The sequence below is a fragment of the Lontra canadensis genome, unplaced genomic scaffold (assembly GCF_010015895.1).
Source record: "Lontra canadensis isolate GAN:19392208 unplaced genomic scaffold, GSC_riverotter_1.0 scaffold19, whole genome shotgun sequence".
Taxonomy (NCBI): Eukaryota; Metazoa; Chordata; class Mammalia; order Carnivora; family Mustelidae; genus Lontra; species Lontra canadensis.
In genome coordinates, this window is record NW_022631013.1 from 25,126,000 (window position 1) to 25,142,257 (window position 16,258).

At 40.3% G+C, this 16,258-nt stretch overlaps 1 protein-coding gene across 8 annotated transcripts in view; it reads right to left on the reverse strand.

The window, feature by feature from the left end:
• Positions 1 to 16,258, reverse strand: part of LPAR1 (lysophosphatidic acid receptor 1) — a 200,094-nt gene that overhangs the window by 76,145 nt on the left and 107,691 nt on the right. For all 8 annotated transcript variants that reach the window (XM_032860843.1, XM_032860841.1, XM_032860842.1 and 5 more), the window contains exon 2: positions 19 to 178. In XM_032860843.1, the coding sequence (XP_032716734.1) occupies positions 19 to 63 (45 nt within the window). In that variant the 5' untranslated portion in view covers positions 64 to 178. The remainder of the gene's footprint in view (positions 1 to 18; positions 179 to 16,258) is intronic.

Below are 16,258 nucleotides of genomic sequence, written 5' to 3' on the forward strand. Positions count from 1 at the left end.
CCAGGTTGAATCACTTACCTGGGGTTGTGAATTTAGAGGGGTGGACGTGGAGGCAGCAGCCATGGCAGCTCTGTAGTTGTGGGCAGTGACCAGCCCCCAGCACAGCTGTGCCACACACAGGAGTCAGGTCACGTTAGCTGTTGATCAGATCACGGTCATGCTAAGAGGAACTGTGTACCTGGAAAAGGGCAGGAAAATCCACAGTTAACCTGAAAGGAATAGGGCATGGGAGTCAAGTACTACTGGCCAGAGGAAGCAAAAGTCCCTGTGCCACATACCAACTCCTAGCTTAATGAAAGAACCCAGAAGACAGCATCGCACAACTCAGAGCCAGGACTTCCATACCACTCAGCCAAATCATGTTAGGTTGATGCATTTTCAGAAATCTGAATCCAGCTGTCCTTGCTGGCTAGATGTTTTGAGGAGGCTGTTTCAAGCTGTAAAGCTGGGGACGGTGGGCCCAAGGGAGACACCATTCCATCATTCAAAATCAAAGGACCCACGATCGATAACCGCCAGTTTAAATACAAAGGGCAAAGAGTGTCTTAAAGACCACCTAGTTCAAGTATACCCATTTGCAGATGGAAAACTGAGGTGTGGAGAAGAAACTATTGTCATATATTTCATTAATGACAGAAGCAGGATTGGAGCTACAATCATCCCCAGTCTCGTAGGGATTGTAAGATAGTAAGTATGTTCCATGTTCACATTTCCTCAGGAAACTGAGTTACCGCTAAAATTAAAGAAAGGGAAGACGTTCCAAAGTGATAGGAGTCAGTTACAAGAATGAATCAAGAACTCCAACTGCTGGTTTCATTCCCCTTGCCCATGAGTGGGGAAGAGTACATTTCTACAGCCTTCTTGACATCCTTGGAGACAGGATGCTAGATAGGCACAGAACAGTAACAAACCTTCTGTTACTAATATGTTCATTAAGGAAACTCAAAAAGATGTTGAATTCTCTGCAGTAAAGCATGGCCCCAGTTCTGTCTGAAGACCGAAGTGATTGTTTCCACACTATAATTCGATCCGTGGGGAAACTGTTTTCATTGTAAGAATTTAAGAAAAGTCTTCCCTTCTAAGTTCTTATTCTTACGTTGTTTTCGGGCCACCTAACAGTACCCTTTCTTTTATTCAAAAGATATTTATTGAACATCTACAGTGAACCAGAAGCATAATGAATTAAACTGACCTCAGCTCCCTGACCTCAGGGAGCTCTTGTCTGGAAATATCCTTTCTCGTTTCACCAGCATGCAAGATGATACTCAGCACTTCTCAACTACTGGAAGACGATACTTTCCATTATAGCAGAAGTAAAGATTTAACTCTTGAGCTGGACATCTAATCCAAGCCTTCTGAATACCGAATTCTCTGGCACCACTCTGTACCAGCTGGATGATGCCAGGCAAATCACAGAATCTCACAACTGTGTCCCAAGAAATAACCTAGGTTCTATGAACCTAAAGTTCTAATTTTTATCCCATCTTTGCATATTACCCTTCATCCTAGAGTTTCAATCGCTTTAGGTTTTGTGTAGAACTATGGCTCCTTCCTTCTTTGTCTTCTCTGTTATAGGGATTACAGTTATCAACAGGTAAGGAGTAAAGCTGTCAAACTATTTTGGTATAGAATGTTCAACATTAAATTCTTTAGGTGCCCTAATGTTCTCCTTAATCCTCGCTTTAGGGGAGAAAGAAAAAAAAAAAAGACCATTGTTCATCATACTGTGAATCTAAGTGAACAGCCTGGGAGAAAGGTGTATGTAAAGGGGAGTGGGAGTGCCTTTGGGCTTGAATGCCAAGCCTCCACTGAGAAAATTACAGGACACCCATGGTGCACTGTTTTGTACTGAACTTATTCCCAGCATCATTTTGTGCCCATCCCTACTTTTTTTTTTTAATTTTTCCTCTTTCCTTCTCATGTGTCTTACTCTATCATATGTGGGGTGGACAGATGTATATATAACCAAGAAACAAAATAAGCAGGCAAGTGAGATTCTATTCTTAAAGACTCACACTGTGTGCTCGGGTCCAATATCTAAATTAAGTCATTTAGCGATATGACCTTAAAAGATTTTCAAGATTCAGAGTACAGAGAATTGCCTGAAAGATGACTAGAGAGCAGCTAGCCTGTGGTGGGGAAAAGGATACAGAAGTGGATGTGGCAAATATGCCACATATGTGGCATCACTGCCAACCAGCAAAGGGGGCAGGCAAGACACTGGGATTTAATGAAAGCCTAGGAGATGCTGAGCACTGAGAAACTCATTCCGCATACAGTTTGAGGCCCAGAGTGTCACCTCATTTCACGGACAAGGACCCTCAGGCTGTAAAAGTTTGTGTAGCATAGGTAGCCAAAGCCACACAACACGGACACGAGGGAGGGGACACCTGTTCACGTCCCACTCCAGGGCCATGCTCTTTCCACAGACTAGCTGCCCCCGACCCATGTGAACACAAATTAACGACAGAACGTGTTTAGGCTTGAAGAACAAATTTCAGATGATCCTGAAGAAAGCAGGATGTAAGCCAGAGGCCCTGTAGAGTAACCAACTTCCCCAAACTCTGAAACAGAGAACCCTGGGCTGCTGCTCTCATCTGTAGAAAACGGTAACAAGGCCTTCCTAATTTTGATTTATGTCACACATCCTTGAGATACGTAAGAGAGAGCCCATATTCTTAGTTTCCTATCTTCAAGAAGCAAGCAAGAAAATAAGGCGGAAAGTTAACTGCCTTCTCTAATGCATTTCAGACCTATAGAGTTGTGAGGCTTCTGTGGAACCTATTCTGACATAACAGGAGACCTTTATGAAATGGCACAAGGTTACTTAACTCCAAAAATACGAGGGCTAAGCGATACTACTGCAAAGGGTATAAATCAGCTCTCTTGTGGGAGTGAAGTCCTAAAACTACATTTATAAAACCTATGTACTTCCCAGCTTATTTACCAAACTGCACAGATCATGGGGGAGCTAGACAAGATAAGAGGACATCCTAAATACTAACATTCAGTCCCTATCCAAGTAAGCCACCACCCTGTGACATGCTAGTCCCCTGCTGTCCCAGAGCCTCGCAACGTCAACCATAGCATCGCACCGAATTTCTGAAGAAATTAATCCCTCTTTGAACTCTTCCAAATATCTGGTTGCCCATCCTGTAGTTCTTCCAACGGGCCACCAATCCAGCTCTCCACTCCCTTCACTTGAGTCGGAACACTGTGCCCCAGCTAGAGAGAGCCACAGAGTGAAGGGGGTTGGCCCCACTGACCCCAGCTGCCCTTGGGTCATTATCGTTGCTCTTCCCCTCCTTCTCTACTTCACTTAATTCTCCATTCTAGGCATCTCTTCTGATCTCTACCATTCTTCCCCAAACCGCAAACCACTTCTCATGCCCTTCACTTGCAAAAGATCAGCCATCACTTACTTATTTACTGGCCCATTCATCTATTCCTCTACAGTCATTGGGTATGAATTAACTCATTATCCCTCCCTACGATTCAAAACAGATGTACAAAATACAGTTCCTAAGTAAGAAAGCTACATAGGCTCATTCCTCTGTGCCACATTACCAGAGAAATCACCAGCTGACTCTAAGAACAGGAAATATCCTGAATCAGCCTCAGAGGCCCTGCTATTGCTTGAATTTTCAGAAAAATATTCTAGAAAGAATCAATATGAGAGGCTGACAGGAGGACTAAGGTACAACATTGCCTTCATGTGAAACCACACTGAATGGACAGAAAATAAGCAAATGAGACCCTAATAGATTCATAATGATACTCCTAGTTCAGAGGGATGAGGGGTGGAGGGAATGAAGCCAGGAGGCATTGGAGCACCTTTCCAATACACTCACTCCTTAGATGGGGTTCCTGGCTTCAACTGAGCAAGTCACCTCTGGCTGTATTTACTTCTGATTTACATGTGGCCATGATGACTGCCCCAGAAAACATGTGGGCAAAAACTCTACCAGCTGGCTTCTGACATGGGCTTGCCAAGTGACAAAGACCTTACTAAGTGCCACCCCAAATAACTAAAAGAAAAGTCTTTGGTTCTGAGGGAGTTTGCCTTGTTTACTTCTGCAGCTGATGCTGGCTCCTTCTCTAGGCCTCACAGGAAGATGAATTTCTAACTGGCAAATTAATGTACTATAAATCTAACCATTTTCCTTTATCTGGACTTGAGTCCAACAGTGACTCATTTCAGTCTCTTGAAAGAACACAGAGCAATACCGGATACTGAATATGCATAGACTTCCCTCCCTATGGATAAGCAACAGAGAAAAATTCAAATCCACCAGGCAAATGAAAAATATTATGGCTCAAGAGAAGGGAAGATTCTAGGATCAGAGCAAGTATTTACTTAAGGAATGGGGGTACTATGTTAAGAAAAAAACTTTTAAAATCTTGAGGTCAGAATGAGTCTACGTTAACCAAAAAGAAAAAAGAAAAAAATCTGAATTATGAACTTGAATGAAGGCAGTCGATAAAGCAGAAAACAAAAAATAAAGTAAAAGACGGTTTTCCAGAAGGAGAAGATAAATCAGAGCTTGGTGGGGGAGGGGCTTACATGGGTAAAGATTTCAAAGCTGCCATTCCATAACAGATGAATGAAAAGTACCACAGGGGGGGAAGAAAGAAGTCATCCATGCTACAACCAGGAAAGAATAATGTTTAAAGTTTTAGAAAAACATTACATATAAATAAAGACGTTTAGATGATGTAGGAAAAAATGCCAGACTTTAAATCTGTGCATCCTTCCACAGGGAACTCTTTTTAGTCTGGCAGAAACCAACTAGAAAAAAATACTCTGAACCTCAAACCTGGAGGAACAAGATGTGAGATAGGAAGGTCAGAGCTATAGGTCGTCTTTCTTGGTATTTATTCCCCCTACCAGAGCAAAATAGCATTGAGAGCCAGCCTTATAGCATCAAAGGACTAATGTTCTCTGGATTCTAAGCAGATGAAAACGTAACAACAGTAACACCAGAAAGATAACATTGCACCCACTGAAACAAACACAGGATACTTAACAAATGCTAATTCAAAATGCAGTAGAAAGACTGAAATATCAGGTTAAGAAACTTGCCCAAAATGTAGAGCCAAAAAAGCAAAGGAAAATAGAACGGTAAGAAGGAAAAAGGTAGTGGATAGTCAAGGAGATCCAAGAGCTCAAGAAAAGCAATTCCAGAATGAAAGAAAAAAGGAAATGGGAGGAGGAGGGTCACATAACTCAAAACATTTCCTAAAACAGAAAAGTCATAAATCTGTTGACTATTAGAGTCCACTGAGTGCCTACCTGCCCAACTCAACTGATTTTAACATGCCCACATTAAGCATACGATTACAAAAATTTTTTAAATGGTAGAGATAGAAAAAAATCCCATGGCCAATCAGAAATTGGGGGTGGGTGGTGCAGATAAACAAAGAATTACGGATCAGAGAGTCTTTGGACTTCTCAACAGCAACCTGAAAGCCGGAAGACAATGAGGCAAGCCATTTACAACCTACAATTGTATTGGAGGATATTCTTCAGCAAAACAGGGAGGAAAATAAAATAAAAGGCATGTAATACAGAAACAGGAGTTCAAAACAGGAGAAAAACCAAAGGAGTTTCTGGCATCACTGAGAAATGCGATCCCTGGCTGACAGGTGATAGGACTCAAAAAGCAGCTTTGGCAAAATAACTGTCCATCTGGATACATCGAGAGCAGACTTCTAGAACTGACAGAGTTTAGGACTGAATGAGTCCACAGAACACAAACATAAAAAGAAGGATTAAAATTTTGGAGGATTTGCAGAAGAGGAGAAAGATTCCTAGAATTCTAGATACCTCCACTATTAACATTAACAAGGTCACAATGGCATTAACACTGAGGAATGAAGGGCCCTAATCAAAATCATGACCTGTATTAGGACAAAGAGGTACAGGATGGGAATGTGTGTATGACATACCTTCCCCGGGGGACAGCTAGAAATATTCAAAACTGATATACCAAAAAGTACAAGTAAAGATCTTAGAGATCTTAGAGATCCAATGAAAATACTGAATAAAGCCACTAAAACGAATGAAAATGCTGTTTATGGTGAGGGTAAAATGGTAGGGAGAGAAGAGCTCCTTTTCTTAAGCAAGTCTCATAACAGCTACTTGACAAAGTTATAAACATGCAGCAAAAAATAAAAGCAAAAGAAATAGTCTCACTGCTGACACTAAAAATTTAAAACTACAACAGGCAGAAGTATTACAACAGAAAACCAAGTGGATGCCATGGAAGAGGGGCTTGAGAAAAACTACACATACTTATAGTAATAGAATTTACTAGACTGATTAGACAGTATGGCTATGGAGCACAGAAAGAAGAGAGTCAATATAAGAATAAATGGTAGATCTGAGGACAAATGGCACTTTAGTTACTTAAAAATACAAGCAAATTTTTCTTAAAAGATGTAGAAAATTTAAAGAGCTTGCCACAACACAAACAATAGAAAGAAAAAAAAAAACAAGATGCAGTAAATCAAAATTAAGAATTTCTGTGCAAAGGACACAATCAAAAGTAAAAATACAGTCCATGGAATCGAAGAAAATATTTGCAAATCCTAAATCTAAAAAGGAGTTAATATCCAGAATATATAAAGAACTGCTACAACTCAACAATAAAATCAAACACTTAAAAAATGAACAAAAGACTTGAACAAACATTTCTCCATACACAGATGGCCAAAAAGCACCATGACAAGATAGTCAACATCACCAAGTGTTAGGGAGATGCATATTGAAACCACAATGAGATAGCACCCCACTGTTAGAACGGTTGCTATCCAAAAAAGCAGAAAATAAGAATTGGCAGGGATGTGAAGAAATCAGAACCTTTATTTTACTGCTTGTGTACTATGCACTAAGTACATAGTACATATATAGTACATAGTACACTATGTACTAATACCAGTAGTATGATGTACTACTGGTAACATGGCTCAGCTCCTATCAAAAACAGGACGGGGGTTCCTCAAAAAGTTAAGAATGGAATCATCATATGACCCAGCAATTCCACTTCTGGATATATCACCAAAAGAACTGAAAGCAGAGTCTCAACAGAGATATTTGTATACCCATGTTCCAACTAGCATTATTCACAATAGCCAAAAAGTAAAAACTCCAGTGCCCATCAGCAAGTGAACGGAGCAATGATGTGGTAGTAAATACGAGGGAATATCACTCAGCCTTCAAAAGAAGAAAATGCTGACCCGTATTACAACATGGATAAACCTTGAGGGCATTATGCTAAGCGAAATAAGCCAGTAACGAAAAGATAAACCCTTAGTGATTCCACTCATACACGGTACCTAAAGCAGTGGGATTCACAGAGACAGAAAGCAGAAGGATAGCTGGCAGCGGCTGCGGGGAGGAGGAAATGGGGATCTGTTGTTTCATAGGTACCGCGTCTCAGTTTGGCCAAATGAAGAGTTCTGGAGAGCTTCTCCCCAGCAATGGGAAGATACTTAACACTATTCAAACCTGAAAACGGGTAAGATAGTAAATTTTATCTTAGGTATCTGCTACCACAATTAAAAGGGGGAAAACAGAGAGCTCACCACCTTCCAGGGAAACTATGGGGTAAATGACCTACAACTGAAGCACTAAGTTAAGTTAGTGAACCACAAGGGTTAAAAGCATTCCCGTTAAAATAAAGATCAAGGCGAGGCAGTGGGTATGGGCTGTACATAGCCACCATCATCCTGACCACAACAGATAAGACAGGAACAAATTTCATGGTTTTGTCAGAAACACGGAATGACTCAAAAAGTATATGTACGGGGCGCCTGGGTGGCTCAGTGGGTTAAGCCATTACCTTTGGCTCAGGTCATGGTCCCAGGGTCCTGGGATCCAGCCCTGCATCGGGCTCTCTGCTCAGCAGAGTATATGTTCACCCAAACTGTCAGCTACTTGCAATAGCAAGAACAAGGCACTTTTATTAAATATAATTGGGATATAGTTCTCCCTGAAACATCCACTCAATGGTATAATGCACATGATAAATAAAAATAAGGTGCTGAGGGGAGCCTGAGCACGGGCAGGCTTTCAATGTAAACACAGAATACCTGGGATCCTAACAGGACCAAAAAATGCAGTTATTGTAACTTTTACAGGACCAAAAATGCAGTTATTCTAACTATTAAAAGCTATGTAACTGAAATGCATATAGCTGTAGTGAACTAAGAGAAAAACTCCGTCAGGGCACCTGAGTGGCTCAGTCAGTTAAGCATCAGACTCTTGGTGGCAGCTCAGGTCATGATCTCAGGGTTGTAAGATCAAGCCCCGCATCAGGCTCTGCACGAGTCCTTTCCCTCTCCCTCTGCACCCGCTCTCTTCAGCTCACTCTCTCCAAAATAAATAAATAAATAAATAAATAAATGTTTTTTTTAAAAAGACCTTCAGTAAATTGCCAGAAAAAGGAAAACATTCATCACCTTTTGAGAGTTAATCAATACTCTTTTATTTCTAATGTCAATAAAAGGAAAATTTCAGGCTCAAAGGACCAAAAAAGGGGGAACACGTGGGTGACTAAAGATCCATGGTGCATTCTTTTAGCTCAATTTCCTAGCCTTACCACTGCTTCACATAAAACCAATGAAGCAAATGGTCCAGCTGGGATGAAGAAAGCTGTGATCATTCTCAGGGTCCATTTGCTTCCCATGCAGACTTAGAACAAAGAAATCAGAAAAGCACTTAAGAAACCGAATCGTTTCCTCATGTTTTGTTTTAAAATACCATCTCTACCTGTGGCGGCAGAAACTTTTCCTCTCTTCTTCAAAGTATCAGGCCCAAGACCTTGCTTCAATATATTTACTGAAGACAAAATGTTTCGTGTTCTTAATTCTTTTCCTACATATAGGATCAGTTTTTCCATCTGCTTTTCCAGCTTTTCAATCAGACCTTTCACTCTACACTTGGCCTAAGAGTCTATCATTCTTTCCATATGGCACTCAGCGGACGCATTCCAAGGAAGGGATACACGCGGCCAGCAGAAGGAGAAACGAAAGTACCACCATCGCCCATTTTAACATGTATCTTATCTGTTCAGTGTCCAGCATTCTACAGATGTTAGAAACTGGCCCAAAATGATCTAAAGAAACTCACTGTTCTGATTTCAAAGAGTGCACTGACAGGCACACTGTTTTCACTTTTGAACAGTGCTCTTGACTGGGAGAGATACTTTCCTGAAATGTCTCAAAATAACCAGGAATTGTCAGAACACAAGTGACAGAAAAATCTCAGAACAGCTGTCACTACTAAAGGGAAAGATGTGTTGCTCATCCTCTGTTTATCGTCTCAAACTCAAGCTAGTCTGTGTTATAATTGCTTAGAAAATGGGGGAGAGGGGTTGTGCTTTAGTAAGAGTAGATCAGGAATGGGCTAGAATTACAGCTTTCAGGGTTAGAAAACAATGAAAAAGTGAGTGTACTCCATCACGAAGGGGGAGAGAAGGGACAGGGATGAAGGAAGAGAAGTCAACTAAAAGGACTGAGAGAATCCTCTTGAAAGGTAGGACAAATTTCTCTTTGGATAAGAGATAGACTCAGGACGCCTGGGTGGCTCAGTTGGTTGAGCAACTGCCTTCGGCTCGGGTCATAATCCTGGAGTCCCAGGATGGAGTCCCACATCGGGCTACCTGCTCGGCGGGGAGTCTGCTTTTCCCACTGACCTCTCTCCTTCATGCTCTCGCTCTCTCTAATAAATAAATAAAATCTTAAAAAAAAAAAAAAGATTAAAAAAAAAGAGAAAGAGAGACAGACTCACTACTGCCAAGCCCCACAATGTCTAAGCTCTTGGTCTTCTTGGTATCTCATGCCATGACCCTCAGCCATTTGCATAGGTACCCAGAGTAGTGCAAAGACCAATGGGACTTAAGACTTGTATCTACAGTTAAGAAGAAGTACCCTGACACATAGCATGGATAAATTTTACTGAGGAATGTTTAGGGAGGGTGCCTCTGAGCTGTGCTGGAGTATTTGCAGTCCCTCAGTTTCAAGACATGGAGAATGACAACCTCCCTAACCAAGCCTTGGGCCAAGCTAGACTCTGCCAAAAACAGCCACTGGAGGAGATGGAAGGTACTTCCTCCTGAGAGCAAGCGCATATTTCTCAAGTCAGAATTCCCAAATGGCCCACAACTGAAGGAATATGGACATGCATATTCATGTTAATGGAGGTAAGGAGAAGGGAAGAGGGGAAGAAAAGAGAGCAAATGGGAGGGGGGGGCAAAGTATCCAAACAGTTGGCCAGAATACAGAAGTCTACAGCTATGATAAGACCAGTGACTCAGCCCAGAGTAACAGTTTGTAAGAGCAAAGGGGCCTGTTAACAAAGGCATCTAGGAATTCATACTGGGTAAAGAATTAATACTAAGCAAAGATTTTGCTACAAGGATGCTTGATGCATTGTTGTGTATGACTGGCAAATTTTAGAAACAATCTAAACACCTGATACTACAAGACTTGCCAAACTGAGTTACTAAAACTGTTTACATACAATTTAATTTTATATGATAAAAATTTATACAATTTTATACAATGAAAATTAAATTATATTGAAATTGTGTATCTATACACTGCCCACAATTTGGAAAAACATACAAAGATAATACACACATATTTACTAAGCCCTGAAATGGTACATGGTATCTCTCAGAGTATCTTGTTTTGCCAGAAAGACAGCACTCAAAGAATCATGGGGACATGTTAAAAGAACAGGGAAGTTAGCTTGAAGGGCAGCGCCTTGGCCTAAAATAAAAATTTTTAATCTTCAAAATAAAGGACAGTAACAGCTTTAAAACCTTTTAAATAGAAATCCAGGAGTTCATTTTAATGTAAATAAATAATAAAATGTAATGTAATGTAAATGTAATGTAAATAAATAAATAAAAATTTGGCAAGAAATGGGATATTTCCATAGACCCAAACACTCTCCCACAAAATCCCATATACATTACAAAGGGAAATCAGAAGCTTTACAGTGGAGAAGTCTGGAAGACACCACCTTAATCAAATCTTTGAAGTAAGTATCACAGGAAATTGGAACAAATGGACTCTGTGCCACTGAGAGGATGTGATGAGAAGAACAAAGTCTCACTTCTGTGATATTCCTGCCCAAGTTTCAAAATCTGAATTTAACCAAGGGAAACATGAGCCAAACCCAAATTAAGGGACGCTCTGCAAGATAACTTTCCTATAACCTTTAATTTTAAGTTTTACTTATTGAAGTAAATCTCTACACCCAATGTGGGGCTCAAACTCACGACCCTGAGATCAAGAGTCATGGGCTCCTCTGACTGAGCCAGGCGTCCTGTAATTTTTTAAAAGATCAGGTCACAAAAGGGGGAAAATAACACCGAGACACTGTTCCCTGTTAAAGAAGACAAGAGACATGATAAACGAATACAATGCAAGATTCTGGACTGGATCCTTTGCTATAAGGATTATTGAGGTAAATTGGGGAAAGCACAGGAGGACCTGAAAATTAGACACAATAAAGATGCTCATCTCCTAATGTGGATGGTGGCTTTGTGACTATATGAAGAACATCCTTGTATATGGGAAATATATTCTATAATATTTGAGGGTGTCAACATCACATCAACAAGTCACTTCTTTTTTTTTTTTTAAGATTTTTTTATTTATTTATCTGACAGACAGAGATCACAAATAGGCAGAGAGGCAGGCAGGGTGGGTGGGCGGAGTAAGCAGGCTCCCTGCCGAGCAGAGAGCCTGATGTGGGGATCATGACCTGAACCGAAGGCAGAGGCCCTAACCCACTGAGCCACCCAGGTGCCCCTCAACAACTCACTTCTAATTGACTCAGTGAGTTAAAAGGTCCCTTCGTACTTTCGTAATCTACTTGCAACTTCTCTGTAAGTTGGAAAGAGGAGGGAAAGGTGGAGGATGAGGAGGGGAGAAGCAGGGGCAGCAGAAGCCCCACCATCCAAGAGAAAATGTGTTTAATTGGAAAGGAGTGTTCATGTGTCACCGTTTAACATAGGAATACACAGGCCCGAAAATAAATTGAATTTTACAAAATTTAATCTGGTTAGGAGTTACTGTTACAAATTACATGACTACCCCAGACACACATGCGCCTGATTGTACAGAAGACAGGAAAAGAGGTCTCAGACAAACGGCTGGGTATGAGAGGCGCGTTGCCAAAAGTCAAATAGGTCTTTTGAAAGAGGAGAAAAGTCTGGACCACAGCGCACAATGCAGGCAGCATCACACCATTAAGTTTTGCTTGAGTTTCAAAGCTAAAGAAGTATTACGGCACCAAAGAGATACATTTCCATGCAACACAAAACAAAGCAAAAGGCAGATGACCCACCAATGTGGTCTTAAGACGTCTTCAGTTTCCAGGCTATGGGGGAAATGGGACAAGGTATCACGTTCTTTGAAGAGGGTGGATTATGAAACTTCTTCTGCCTACCAGTGAGAATAATCTCTTCCAGATGCTTTTTGGCTCTCAACGTGCTATTCAGAAATATGAATGTTTTATTTCTTTTCAAAGTTCAAGAGCCGAATAAGAAACCACGTTTCCTTTACTAATCTCTAATTAAACTGGAGATGAGTTACCTTAAAAATAAAAAAAGAAGAAGAAAGAAAGAAAGAAAGAAAAAAATCCTATACATCCTAAGTCTAGACCTAGACATCCTGGCCAACGTTTTGAGGAGGGAAAGAAATAATACCTGTTGAATACAATGGGAACAATGAGGCGCTTAATTTAATTTCCTTTCCTGCTCGCTGTTTCTCAGTGAGGTCCCTCCTGGCGATCTCTCTTTAAAACAGACTTCCTAAGAACAATAAGTATGGAGGGAAATCTGAAGACCGCTAGGATTGGGGGACAGCATGAATTGTTCCCGGCTGGGCGGAGGATATGTAAATACCATTGGTTCCTGAGAATTCTCGAACATGCTTTTGCCAACTTGAAAGGTCAGTAAGGGAAGGCTGGCCTCGTTCATTAATATAACAATTTCATGAGTAACATTTTACAACATTATCATCCCTGCTGAAGAAATTAGGAATGTGGAGCAAAGGGAATTAGAGGACTCTCCTCTGTGCGCCATGATTTAGTAACTAGGAAAACAAGCAAACAAAAAAGGGGCCCCTCCCGAACTTACGTGAATGGTATTCTAAGTCTTGTTTTCCTCTTATGAAAGGATTTTAAATGTGACAGTGGTTATCTTTTTAAATTATTGTTGAAGCTGTTTATCAGGAAAGCAGCAGAAAATGGGAAGGTGGTGAAGGCTTTTTACAAACTGCAGAGATAATAAAACCACCAAGTAGCCACAGAACCCCTATGCCTGAGACGTGACCTAAAAACCAGCTGGAGACCTAAAAACAGCTGTGAGACACCACTTTAAAGGCTTCTGACCATCTAATCATCAGTCTGAAAAATGCTGTCCTACTTGTCCAGAAAAATCACAGGGGGAAATCCAAATATGTAAAGAATGGAGAGTGTCCTACAGAAAAACATCTCGCCAGCGTGAAAAGATATTATATGGCTAAGCCCAAGAGAAGAGAAAGCATGATAAAATTAAAAAGGGTATTCTGGTAGAAAAGGAATCAGAAAAAGAAAAAAAAAAAAGTTTTGCTCAACAGATGTTATATGAAAAATCTGGAAGAAGGAAAAACCCCCAACCACACTCAGTGGCAGAGTTTCTACCTGAAAAGGGTTTCCTGGGGCTTAAAAAAGGAAGGAGTATGCTGTAAGGCCAGGGTTCATGTGGTTGCCATTTTAAGCCAAGTCATGGAGATAAAATAAGCAGGCAACAGATCTATAAATCCTCTGTGTTCCGAGATTTCTTCATTTTGCACTACTGTGGCACAGGGTTCCAACTGAAGGTGGTGTGCTCAGTCCACAGCCCAGAAGGGGATCCAGATGCAACAGGAACCAGTCACCTCTCTAAGAGCCATCCCTGTCTTAGTGGTGGCTGTGGAGGTGACCAGGATGACAAGGGAAGACTCTTCTCCTGCTGGGGCCTGATGGTTTCGTTTTGGAGCCTGATCTCAGATCCATGTTACATGAACTCCTCTCAGCTGGAGTTCAGAGCACCACACTGATTTCTTCTGGCCCCAATCCTGCATTGCAGCTGTTTGTACTTATTTGAGGTATGGTGTATTTTGAAACAAAATGAACTAGATTTCCCCTACTGCCTAGGTCAGTGCCTGGTAATGGAAAACATTAACTCTTTCACGACCAGGATACTGACAACTGTAGTACGTCTATCATATATGTAAGAAGACACAAAGGAGACAGGGATCCACAGCTGGGAGAGGTTCTCCAAATAAGCTTATTTCAAAGCCAAAGGCAGATATTATACCACTTACATAGTTTCTGGGCCCCCTCCATCTCCAGTTTCAGCCAGCTTACAGGTTTTAAAAGAACAAAAGTTATGAGTTCGAACAACTGTATGCCAACAAACTGGACAATCTAGAAAAAACAGATAAATTCCTAGAAACAAACAACCTACCAAGACTGAATCATAAAGAAATAGAAGATCTGAACAGATCAAACACAAATAAGGAGATAGAAACACTAATCAAAAACCTCCTCCCAACCAAAAAAAGGCCAGGCCTAGATAGTTCTGCTGGTGAATTCTACCAAACATGTAAAGAAGAATTAATGCCAATCCTTTCCAAATGGTTCCCAAAACAACTGAAGAGGAAGGAATACTCCCAAGTCCATTGTATGAGGCCTACATTAACCTGATGCAAAAGCCAGATAAAGATACTACAAGAAAACATAAGCCAATATCCCTGATAAACACAGGTGCACAGGGTGCCTGGATGGCTCAGCTGATTAAGCGTCTGCCTTTGGCTCAGGTCATGATCCCAGAGCCCTAGGATCAAGCCCCATGTTGGGCTCCCTGCTCAGTGGGGAGCCTGCTCCTCCCTTTCCCTCTGCCTGTCACTCCTCCTGCTTGTGCTCTCTGTCAAATAAGTAAATAAAATCTTAAAAAAAAAAAAAGTGCAAAACTTCTCAAAATTTTAGCAAACCAAATTCAATAGCCCATGAAAAGGATCATACACCATGACAACTGTGATTTAACACTGCAAGTGTGGCTCAACATACACAAATCAATAAGTATGATACAACCACATTAATAAAAGGTTAAAATATTGTTATCTTCTCAACAGATGCAGAAAAAGTATTTGACAAAATTTGACATCTGTTCATAATAAAAAACTCTCAACAAATTGGGACTAGAAGGAACATATCTCAAAATAATAAAGGCCACATATGACAAACTCACGACTAACATCATGTTCAACTCTGAAAGGTTAAAAGCTTTCCCACTAAGATCAGGAATGAGGCAAAAATGGCCACTCTCACCACTCCTATATTTAGTATTGGAAATTCTAACCAAAGCAATTAGGCAATAAATAAATAAATAAATAAATAAATAAATGGCTTCCAAATCAGAAAGGAAGAAAAGTTGTCTCTCTTTGCAGATGATAGGATTTTATAAATAGAAAATCTCAAAGACGCCACCAAAAAAAGAGTTAGAATAAACTCAATAAAGTTGCAGGATATGAAATCAATACACAAAAATCATTTCTTTCTTCACACTAACAATCAACTATATTAAAAAGAAAATAATCCCATTTAGAATGAGTCAAAAACAATAAAATGTTTAAGAATAATTATTTGATGAAGGCACAAAGAGCTGTATGCTGAAAATTAGTAGACTGATGAAAAAACAGAAGACACAAATGGAAGATATGTGTTCATGAATAAGAATATTGTTAAAATGTCCATACTACCAAAAGCCATCTATCAATTCAAAGCATCTTCTATCAATGTTCCAATGGCATTTTTTATAGCGATAGAAAAAAAAAAATCCTAAAATTCTTATGGAACTACAAAAGACCCCAAATAGCCATTGTTCCTGAGAAATAAACCTAGAAGCACCCCAATTCCTGATTTCAAACTTTATCACAAGCTGTCATAATCAAAACTAATGGTACTGACATAAAAACAAACACACAGCACTGGGGGTTATAAGTAACCAATGAATTGTTGAACGCTACATCAAAAACTAATGCTACTCAAACATAATTAAAAAAGAAAAAACACAAGCAACTGAAACAGAACTGAGGATTGAGAAATAATAGCAACATATATGATCAACTAATATTTGACAAGGGAGCTAAGAATCCTCAATGGGGGAAAAGACAGTCTTCCCCACCAATGATGCTGAGAAAACTGGATATCCAC